The following is a 10,476-nucleotide window of genomic DNA, read 5'->3' as shown; positions in this document are numbered from 1 at the left end:
CACAGCTACCCTGAGCCCACTCAGCCAACTGGAAGTCAGACCCTGTTGCAGTGGGACGCGCCTTCCCAAGTTCTGACTTTGCTTGGGAAAAGCGCCTCCTTAATTTGCCCCTCTCAGTTCTTTGCAGCTGGCTGCTTGGAAAAGAAAGTGAAACAAAAGTCCCTTGGAAAGCAAAGTTTTCAATTAATTGGTGTGAGTAACTAACGGGCGGCGGTGGGCGGTGGCTGCAAAACTCAAGAGGCTGGTCGGCTGCGGGCAAAGCGCAGAAGCTTCGAGGCGGGCGGCAGAGTGGCCTTTTTCTCCGGCGCTCTCCACCGGTCTTTCTGCGGGCTGGGTGAGACCGCGCTGGGGTCAGGAAGTCCAGCTGGGGAGGCATCTCCCGACTGGTCAGAGTGTAGAGGCGAATGGCGTGGACCAGGCATTCCTGGACTTTTCTCGCTGGAGCAGATGGTCAAGGATCCCTGTGCCAAAGGCCGGGTCTTTCGTCGGCTTGCTTTACTTGTAAGTCTGTTCCGCCGTCCCCAAGGGCGCTTCGTGGGCATTTTCCGGGAGCACGGTGTGTGTGTATAGGGAAGGTCTGTCCCAACTGCGCTTGATTCTTAGGATCCTCTGGGATAACATGCCTAAAATGCCTTTGCCCAGTAGCAAGGCGCAAAGTAGGGAAAATTAGCTCCCTTGGATTTGGGGCCTAGAGATCCAAGGTCCAAGGGATTAAGCAACAGGGTAAAAATTGGTCTCTTTTCACACTCTGACCATCTCTGTCCTTCGGCTTCGTTTAGTTGTGCAGCTTGGAGAGCCGAGGAGAGGTGTTAAAAAGCAGCCACAGGCGAGGCAAGGCGCAGGCCTCGGCGCTCTCTTCAGTCGCAGACACGGCCGGGGATGGGCCACCGCGCAATCAGCTCGTGGGGGTGGCTGCGGCGCAAACGCCTGGGTCCCTGGAGGGCGGGAAGGGGAGGTGGGCCGCTCAAGGGGCTGGGGAGGGGTGGGGACCGGGGGTGGGTGGGTCCAGCAGGGCCAGAGCTGGGAGCCAGGCTCCCCCGCGCCCCCCCCCACCCCCACGTGGCCCTGCACAGCCAATGGCGCGGCCCCCGGCGGGCGCCCTTGGGGCGGGAGGCGGCCCCCCGACTGGCCCAGGCCCCCTCCCAACCTACACTTCGTTTTTATAAACGTCCCGCGATGAGCTAACCTGTTGGAGGGCGGGCGGGAGGGAGGCGGGAGGCTCGCAGAGGGAGAGAGGGCGAGAGGAAGAGGGCGGGAGCGAGCGAACAGGAGAGAAAGGAGAGGAGGGAGGAGGCGCGCCGCGCTATGGTGTCCTGCGCGGGGCCGGGGCCAGGGCCGGGGCCGGGCCAGGCCGGGCCATGAGCCGCGCCGAGAGTTGGGACATGGACGGGCTTCGGGCGGACGGAGGGGCGGCCGGGGCCGCCCCCGCGTCCTCCTCCTCCTCGGTGGCGGCGGCGCCCGGCCAGTGCCGCAGTTTTCTCTCGGCGCCGGTTTTCGCTGGAGCGCATTCTGGGCGTGCGGCGGCGGCGGCAGCAGCGGCAGCAGCAGCAGCAGCGGCCGCAGCCTCGGGCTTTGCATACCCCGGGGCCTCTGAGCGCACGGGCTCCGCCTCATCGTCGTCGTCTACAGCCGTGGCCTCGGCGCGCCCCGATGCACCCCCCACCAAAGAGTGTCCGGCGCCCGCGGCCGCTGCTGCCGCTGCAGCGCCCCCGGGCGCCCCAGCGCTTGGCTACGGCTACCATTTCGGCAACGGCTACTATAGCTGCCGCATGTCGCACGGCGTGGGCTTACAGCAGAATGCTCTCAAGTCATCGCCGCACGCCTCCCTGGGAGGCTTCCCGGTGGAGAAGTACATGGACGTGTCCGGCCTGGCCAGCAGCAGCGTATCGGCCAACGAGGTGCCCACGCGCGCCAAGGAGATGTCCTTCTACCAGGGCTACACGAGTCCCTACCAGCATGTGCCCGGCTACATCGATATGGTGTCCACCTTCGGCTCCGGGGAGCCTCGGCACGAGGCATACATCTCCATGGAGGGCTACCAGTCCTGGACGCTGGCCAACGGGTGGAACAGCCAGGTGTACTGCGCCAAGGACCAGCCGCAGGGCTCTCACTTTTGGAAATCATCCTTTCCAGGTAGGGGCGATGGAGAAAAAAAGGAGACCACGAGGGAAGGAGAGAGGGAGAAAGGACTAGGAGTTTGGCCCTTACTTGGGAGTGGGAGCCTGTCCTGCAAGGTTGACCAGGCCCTTAGCCCAGTGGAATAGAGTTTGTCCAGTTCGTGTGAAAACTGTAAATTCCTTCTCGGATTTCATCTCTCTCACACCCTTTTCCCTCTTGTGTGAGTGTCCACATGCCTGTTTTTCTCCTGAAGTTGAGGGTCTTTGCATGTTCTTTGCTCTGGCCCCTCCTTCCTCCTCCCCAAAGGGGTCTCTTTCCTAAGATGTGTCACAAAGTTGGGGCCCCACTTCTCTAGTACACAACTGCCCCAGGGTGCCTCAAAATCTTAGATCCCACAAGCTCCAAACTGCCGGGACACAGGAAATCAAAGCTTGAGCAAAAGACCTGGATTTTTTTGTTTACTTTGTTTTTGTTTTTGATCTGTGTATGTTTGTGTGTGTGACCTGAGTTTGCAGAAACTGTTCATATGAGCATCCCCAGCAACCACACCATAAAATCATGCAGGCTTGTTAAGATGCCGGTTTGAGGACCCATGATGATCCATCAAATTTGCCTTCACTTTGAAGTGCAAATAATCTTTCCCTATTAACGTGTAAATAATGTCTGTGTAAATAATAATAAAGTGTAAACAGCCTGGCTTTCTTTATTCATGGCACTCCCACCCCAAAATGCACACACACAGACCCCAGCCGGGTGCTCCAGATATCCCAGTCTAATTTTTCGCATGCTGTTATTTATGCCAGGGGATGTGGCTCTAAATCAGCCGGACATGTGTGTCTACCGCCGGGGGAGGAAAAAGAGGGTGCCCTACACCAAACTGCAGCTCAAAGAACTGGAGAATGAGTATGCCATTAACAAGTTCATTAACAAGGACAAGCGGCGGCGAATCTCAGCTGCCACGAATCTATCCGAGAGACAAGTGACCATTTGGTTTCAGAACCGAAGAGTGAAGGACAAGAAAATCGTCTCCAAACTCAAAGACACTGTCTCCTGATGTGGGCCAGGTTGGCCACAGTTTAAACGTCAAAAGACCTTTTGAAAGACTTGAATATGTATTTAATTCCCAATCCCCTGCCTGTGATGGCAAATTTTGTGAATCGTTTTCCTCTCTTTCCCATATCTGGCTCTAGAATCTTTTGCTGCCCAATCTGTAGTTCTGTTTCTTACTTGCTTATTATTGGTTGTGTTCTTGTCTAGGTTTATTTTTATGACATTTTTAATGTTCTGTTTCTCCCTCCAGGCCAGTATAAAGGACTTGACATATTTTTTAATAATCCCCACAAATGAATTTCAGAAGTGCCCTTTGAATTTTAGGGTTTTATTTTTTAAAATCACTTTATATGTCTTTCCAGCACTGATTATCTTCATAATCCATTAGGGCAGAGTGATTTGAAGTATTCATATCCTGTAATTGGGTAATTGAATCATTAGCTCACAGCAGTCTCCCTGAGGCAAGTGGAAACAGCCCTGGGCAGGCAGTGTTCTGGGGTCACCGGGGGAAGTCTAAAAACAGAAGCTGAAGGTACTGTGATGTCTTTAAAAGCAGCTACCTTATTAAATAGGGTTTGTATCAATATTGGAATGAAGACAATCCTTCCGACTTTAGGTCTTTCACTTGCTGTTTTAGTTGTATGGTTTTAATACACTTTGCAGATTTTGCTTTGTATAATCATTACTTAGAAAATAAGAAGATGTGTCCTCATGAGTGCCTTCATTTTTCCAGCTCTAGATGCAGATATTTAAATAGCTGCGATTGGCAGAATGACCCATGAACGGTATAAATGGACCCCCTCTCCTTGGCCGTGGGTCTGTGGGAATTCAGTCCCGGGGAAGAGGCTGCAGCAACGTGGCCATGGGTGGGAACATTTATCCAGAAACTGATTAAGAACTTGGGCCTCTTGTGGAGCTTCAAAGCATCTAACAAAAGTGAAAAAATTGGAGGTCCAAGAAGAAAATAAGATGTTTCTGAAAGTGACAATAAACAATGACTTTTAAAGTGCTGCATATTTATACAACTGAGAGTTTATTTTTGTAGATGCAATGTCTGTGAGCTGGAATACATGGGCAGAGCTTCAGGCATTTAAAAATCTCTTTTTACTCCTAGGGAAATGCAAATAAACAGAACTTTCTTGTTTCCTCTAAGTCTTTATACAGTTGTTTTCTTTTTTTCTATTCTTATTTATTATAGAACCTTGCTCTGTGGTATACTATTATGTTCTCTGTAAATGAATGAAGCTCAACAGGAGTCTGGTATCTGAAACCTCCATGCTCCGACTTCCACCACTCTGTCCCCTTTCCTTGCGGCTTTAACATAAGTAGAAATGTCTTTAAATGCAGATATAGTTTGCAGTGTCTGAAGTGATATAATTTTTACCAGACCACTTCAAAAAAAAACCTCCAATAAAATTTTACTTCTCTTTAATATTATCAATTTATTCAAATAGCTTTGTTTATTTTTACATCAACAGTGTTGTGTGCCAAAGTATAGTAAAACTTGGCTCTCTTGGAAGTTTTCGACCTAGAAAGGCCGTTATGAATGTCTGAGCTAGGGAAGTCCTGAAATTAGGAAAACACACACATATTTGGCAATCGAAAAATAACCATTTCAGACTTATCCAATAATACATTCTCTGGGCAGCCTGCACAAAATAATTGACAATTGAAACCAAAAGTATGTACACCCTAAACCTCTACACGCAAGTTTTAGGTACTGCGAACTCGCTCTTTGAGGCCTGTGCCACTCAGGGAAATGGCCGCTGAGGAGCGGAGTGACCCGTCTTTGTTAGCGCCCAGGGCAATCAATTTAGTGGTGGCTAACTTTGCGACTGGTTTAACTTTGCGATATGTAAGTTAAATACAAATTTTTAAAATCTCACAAAATATGTAAACTCCTCTGGCAGAAGGACTTCCTTATGACTGTGAGAGAAAGCGCAGAGACCCAAGGCCAGGGAGCTACTTTCGTTTTGTCTGGCTCAGCTTGATTTCTTTCATGTCAGAGCGACTGCGGGCAGCCAACTTCGTTTTAATTAAAAAAAAAAAAGAAAGAAAGAAAGTGACCGCTATTCTCTCTCCGGGAAAGAAATAACACCCGAAAAAGGGGCCATATGGTCCCCGCTCGAACGTCTGGTTTGGGAAGGGTTACTAACATTTTCGCTGTTCTTCCTACAAAATGTATTTTCATCTGAAACGGGTCTGTTTTCCCTTCTTCCCCTTGGCTTCCTCCACTCCCCACCCCCTTCTTTTTTGTAAATCCCAGACCCCAGGGTCGCACTCCATTTCCCAGGTACATTGTCTCCGGTTTCCCAATCGTGGGTGGGGGATTGCCTTGGGGGTTTACTTTCATCTGTAGTTTGCACGTCAGATTCCCTCCGCTTTAGAGAAATGGGAGGTTTGTTGGAGATTAAAACTACGCTCAAACGCTGTCCCGTGGAATTTGAATTGACGGCCAAATCAGTAACAGCTGAAGACTTAACTGTTTATAAGCGTTTCTTTTATATTCCGAGTTGCGGCGGAAGAAGAGGGAAGTGAGGAGGGAGTAGGTGGCCTGGACGCTGGAAGGGAGGCCCACGGGGAGCCAGGGGGACGAGGAAGCTGGGCCTCGCCTTCGGGTGGAGATCCAGAGGCCGCAGGAAGAGCATCTCAGAAACCCGGCAGGTTTCGAGCGCCGCCGGTGGAGGACCGAGGCCCGAGCATTACGCGTGATGCAAGAATCGAAGGTGGCGTTAGAGGCTAGACGCGCAGCTAGACAATGGGGCTGCCGCGACCCTTCTCCGCACCGAGCAGTCCGCTGGCTCACTCTGAGTCAGCTTTGCCGCCATGATCTCTGGCTTTCTGAGGCGCTTTGCTGCTTCTAGCAGCAGGCCATGACCGCCGGGGGCTGGCGACCTCAGGCTGGCCGCACCGTCCTTCACTGTTGATCTTGACCGTGCAGCGGCGCCTCGCCAGGCGTGGAGCGCGCTCGCCATCTCCTGGGCGATCGGTGGCATTGGCGAAGCAAGCCTTTCAGCTTCGAATCCAAATGCTCTTTCTTATTCTCTCTCTCACAAGCCCGGTCTCCTAAGCTCCCCCTTCCCCCCTCCCCCCGCCCCCCCGCCCCCCCCCCGCCTCCAGGTCCCCCTCTCCCCGCTCCGTGCATCCATCCTTAGCTGGCGGGCCTCGAAAGTCATAAACCCAGGAGATAAACTGGGGTGGCTGGGCTCTGTTTGGGGCCAAGGAGCAATGAAGGGAGTATAGCTGTTCTGTTTCTCACTTAATTCCTTTCTGACTTCAGTCCCGAGGGGCAAACCGCGGCTGTGAGGCTGCACAAGGGCCCCGAGGAGACTCGCCTGGACTTAGAAATGCTGGGGAATTGTGCCCTGAGCTGGGAAGATCCGAGACTGCAGCAGGGTAGGGATGAATCCCTGGAGCTGGAACTTTGGGGCCTGGGGAGGCTGAGTACCTTGAGAACAGGGAGAGTTCCCCCAAATAAGGGGCATCAGGGCCTCACACCTGGGCCCCCTAAGTTCCTGGGAACTGGGGTTGCAGCTTGTGCCTACACCCCTCCTGAAAGGACTGGGAGCATGTGCAGCTAAGCCTGAGCTCCTAAGGAAATGAGTAGAGCCCTGAGGAGTCCTGGCCTTGCCCACCCCATTTCCCCGCCCCCCCCTCCGCCCTAGAGCGGGAGGAAGAGGTCGATTGCGTTCCCCAGAGCCGCCCAATTGGTCGCCATAACTCACACAATAAAGTCGCAGCGCGGTGGTCAGCCTTGCCCTCCGGCGGCGCCTGTGTGGTCTCTGTGCGGGAGCTGGAGGCTCTAACCAATTCCAGCTTGGCTCGGAGGCCGCAGGGCGGGCTGCAGGCTGGGGCAGGCGCCCATCACAGGGTCGCTGGAGGTTTTGGGACGGGAGGGGAGAACCCCTAGCCCTCTGGCCAGACCACACAGGACCGCCTGCGGCGGAGGCTGCGCACACTCTTCCCCATGGTTACCTCGGAGAGAGCGCTGCCTCAACCCGCCTCTCTGTTCTCAGGACCAGCGAATCCACCAGCGACCCATGCCTCTGGAGGCACCCAACCAAGGAGCGCTACTAGCTGGCTGCCTCGGTGGCCCCCCTGTTCTCCAGCCGGTGGCTCTGGCTCTTCTGCCTTTCCACACCCAGTGGACGGAGCGCTTCCTGCTCTGCCCGGCACGGGGTGGATGGACACCTTGGAGTTACGATTTACAGGGTGTAGTCATTAAGGTGACTTTCGAAGATATAAGAAATGTGCCTTTGTTCACGCCTGGCAAATCGAGATGCCCGGCCCTTGGGCTGGCATTTTCCATGGACCTGAATGTTGACTTCCTAGGAGCAGAGGCCCTGGCCATTGGGATGCACCAGGAGTGGTGTGAAGCCTCCTTCCTGGGCACAAAGCTTGGGCAGAGATTGTAATGCCTTTCTCCGCCTTCAGCAAGCCTCTCCGGCTGGATCTGCAGCCTGGGATTGAAGGCCCAGGCGGCGGATTTTCGTTGTCAGATCCCCAGAGCAGAAGTCCCTCCGGAGAACTTCTAGCGAGGGTGGGGATAGAGCTAGGAAAGGCTCAGGATAGGGCTGGGGACCCGCCGGACAAGTCGAGAGGCGCCGAGTTACTGGAAAAAGGCCTCAGCCGCAATTTAAAGCCAGGAGAAACCAGCCGGGCCCAGGTAGCCGACGGGAAACAGGAGTGCAAAGCCAATCAAGACCGGGAAGGGTCCCAAGGGACAGCAGGGCAAAGGCGTCCTCTGCCGGATGCCCCCAGCTCCTGAAGCCAGGCCTGGAAGTCTTAACCGCAGTTCAACACGTCTCGACTCTGCTTGGCAGCCTCCCCGCTCGCCATCGAACATTGCGGGTGTTATCATAATACCCTGAAGGGGGGGAAAAAACGGGTAGGGGGATGTAGGCGGTGCTGAAATGACCGGCTTTGAAGAACCTGCAGGCAAAGTTTTGTCCAATCGTCTGAGCCAGTCCTCTTATTCCCGGTTGTAACTAAATACTGCTGCGAGTGCAGCCGAAGCCCTTTGTTGGAGATGTGTGAGCGCAGTCTCTACAGAGCGGGCTATGTGGGCTCGCTTCTGAATCTGCAGTCGCCCGACTCCTTTTACTTCTCCAACCTGCGGCCGAATGGCGGCCAGTTGGCCGCGCTTCCCCCCATCTCCTACCCGCGCGGCGGGCTGCCCTGGGCTGCTGCGCCAGCCTCTTGCGCCCCCGCGCAGCCCGCCGGCGCCACCGCCTTCGGTGGCTTCTCGCAGCCTTACTTGGCTGGTTCCGGCCCCCTTGGCCTGCAGCCCCCGGGCGCCAAGGACCGACCCGAAGAGCAGGCCAAGTTCTATGCCCCCGACGCGGCCACTGGGCCAGAGGAACGCGGCCGTGGGCGGCCGCTCTTCGCCCCCGAGTCTAGCCTGGCTTCCGGGGCCGCTGCCCTCAAAGCGGCCAAGTACGATTATGCTGGTGTGGGGCGCGAGGCGGCTGGCTCCGCGGCCTTGCTCGATGTGGCCCCCTGCGCCTCCGCCAGTTTCAAGGACGACGCCAAGGGCCAGCTCAACTTGAACATGACAGTGCAGGCGGCCGGCGTCGCCTCTTGCCTGAGACCTTCGCTGCCCGACGGTAAACGGTGGCCGTGTTACCTGGGCCAGTCTGGGCCGGGAAGGGAGATGGGGTGCAGGGGACAGCATGGGTGTGGGGGGCTGCTGGGGGCGGGCAGGCAACTGGGATAGGGGCCGGGCTGACGAGGGCTGGGGCTGTGTTGCAGGCCTAACGTGGGGGTCGGCCCCAGGAAGGGCCCGCAAGAAGCGGAAACCCTACACAAAGCAGCAGATTGCCGAGCTGGAGAACGAATTCCTACTCAACGAATTCATCAACCGGCAGAAGCGCAAGGAGTTGTCCAACAGGCTGAACCTCAGTGACCAGCAGGTCAAGATCTGGTTCCAGAATCGGCGCATGAAGAAGAAGCGCGTGGTGCTGCGCGAGCAGGCACTGGCTCTCTACTAGCCGCGCTGAAGGCCAGAGGAAGGGCTAGGCCTGACATTTGGGTCCGAGGCCTAACGTGGGGAGAAGCGGGGCTGGGGCTTTGCCTTTGTCCCTCTCTCTGATGATTCCGCACCCTCCTGCTCAGTCTCTAGGCCGGAAACCATCAGGAGATTTTGAGACCAGGCCATTCGGGTATCCGCTCTTTTCCCTCTTTCTGAGAGTTGGTTGAGGGGCGTTCAGAAGTCACAGCGCAACCTTGGCCTTGAGGCTTCCACGTGGGAGCCTGTGATCACCTGTTCTGGTTCTTGGCTGGGGCGTTTTGACCGTTGTTTATTCGTACTTGGATTTTTCTCTTCCACCCGGTTAGTCTATCTTACTCCCTCTCTCAGCCCTTTCTGCATTTAGCAGGCGCCTAGGGAGAGCTCCAAGTAGGGGTGAATTTAGAAAGGCTTCCAGAACGAGTGGAAAGTGCTGCAGTTGGATTCGGTCTCTCTGGAGCCCAAGCATAGCCAGAATCTCCAGTGGCGGAAGGAAAGGGTGCCGCCTCCCCCCTCTCATCTGCCCTGACTGGTTTGAGAGGACAAAAGCCTCCCTAGACCTTCAGACTTCTGGAGGAAAGGGGAAGAGAGGGGAGAGGTGGTCTGACAAACTTGGAGATACCTCAGAATGCAGGCTGGACTGGCCCCTCCAACTAGGTGGAGTGGACTGGAGACTTCCTCCCTGGGATGGGATGGGGAGGCTGGGGCAATTTCCAGAAAGCTCTGGCAAAACTCCCCTGCTTCTCCCACCTCCCCACATTTACCTAGGCTGGGCTCCTGCACCCTGTAACTGGACCCACAGCTAGCAGCTCTCAGCCCTGGAAAGGGGGGCTGCCAGTTGGCTTTGAGGCTGGATTGTACAAGGAGGAGGGAAAGATATGGAGGAGGGATGGGGGGGTGTGCTCTGCTCTGATTGTAAATATGGCTTTCCTGTGAGGTGGGGAAAAGGTATTGATGTGTGTTTCTTTCTTGAATTACCCTAATGCACCACCACAGGAAGCGAGAAGGGAAAGCTTCACCAGTCAGGGAGCGGAGAGGAGGCCCCTCAGAGTCACAGCCCCTCCTTATTGCTCTTTACAAGCAGAGAGGACCAGGCGTTCCATTCTCCTCACTTTCTGTGCCACCAGCCAACTCCATCAAAGGCCAAGCCACCGTCCCTATCAGAGACCATGTCTGGCCTGCCTCAGCAGAGCCTGCAAGGTCCTGGGCCCTGTCAGGCTCACCCTTTGGAGATGGGCTCCTGGCCACCCAGCAGGAGCTGTCCTGGATGTGCTGGGGTGTTCAGCCTGAACCTCAGTGAA

General features: G+C 55.1%; 2 protein-coding genes across 2 annotated transcripts; both read left to right on the top strand.

Moving 5' to 3' along the window:
• Window positions 1-1,358: 1,358 nt before the first annotated feature.
• On the top strand, window positions 1,359-4,366 carry HOXD13 (homeobox D13). The gene is made up of 2 exons (XM_003406208.4): window positions 1,359-2,133; window positions 2,922-4,366. Exons 1-2 carry the CDS (start codon window positions 1,359-1,361, stop codon window positions 3,170-3,172), a joined length of 1,026 nt encoding a protein of 341 aa, XP_003406256.1. The 3' UTR covers window positions 3,173-4,366.
• A 3,831-nt stretch (window positions 4,367-8,197) lies between these two features.
• On the top strand, window positions 8,198-10,476 carry HOXD12 (homeobox D12). The gene is made up of 2 exons (XM_003406207.3): window positions 8,198-8,774; window positions 8,920-10,476. The coding sequence occupies exons 1-2, from the start codon at window positions 8,198-8,200 to the stop codon at window positions 9,156-9,158; spliced, it is 816 nt and encodes a 271-aa protein (XP_003406255.1). The 3' UTR covers window positions 9,159-10,476.

The sequence above is a fragment of the Loxodonta africana genome, chromosome 6 (genome assembly GCF_030014295.1).
Source record: "Loxodonta africana isolate mLoxAfr1 chromosome 6, mLoxAfr1.hap2, whole genome shotgun sequence".
Taxonomy (NCBI): domain Eukaryota; kingdom Metazoa; phylum Chordata; class Mammalia; order Proboscidea; family Elephantidae; genus Loxodonta; species Loxodonta africana.
Note: the sequence above shows the minus strand (reverse complement) of the source record. Positions and strands in the feature narration are given on the sequence as shown.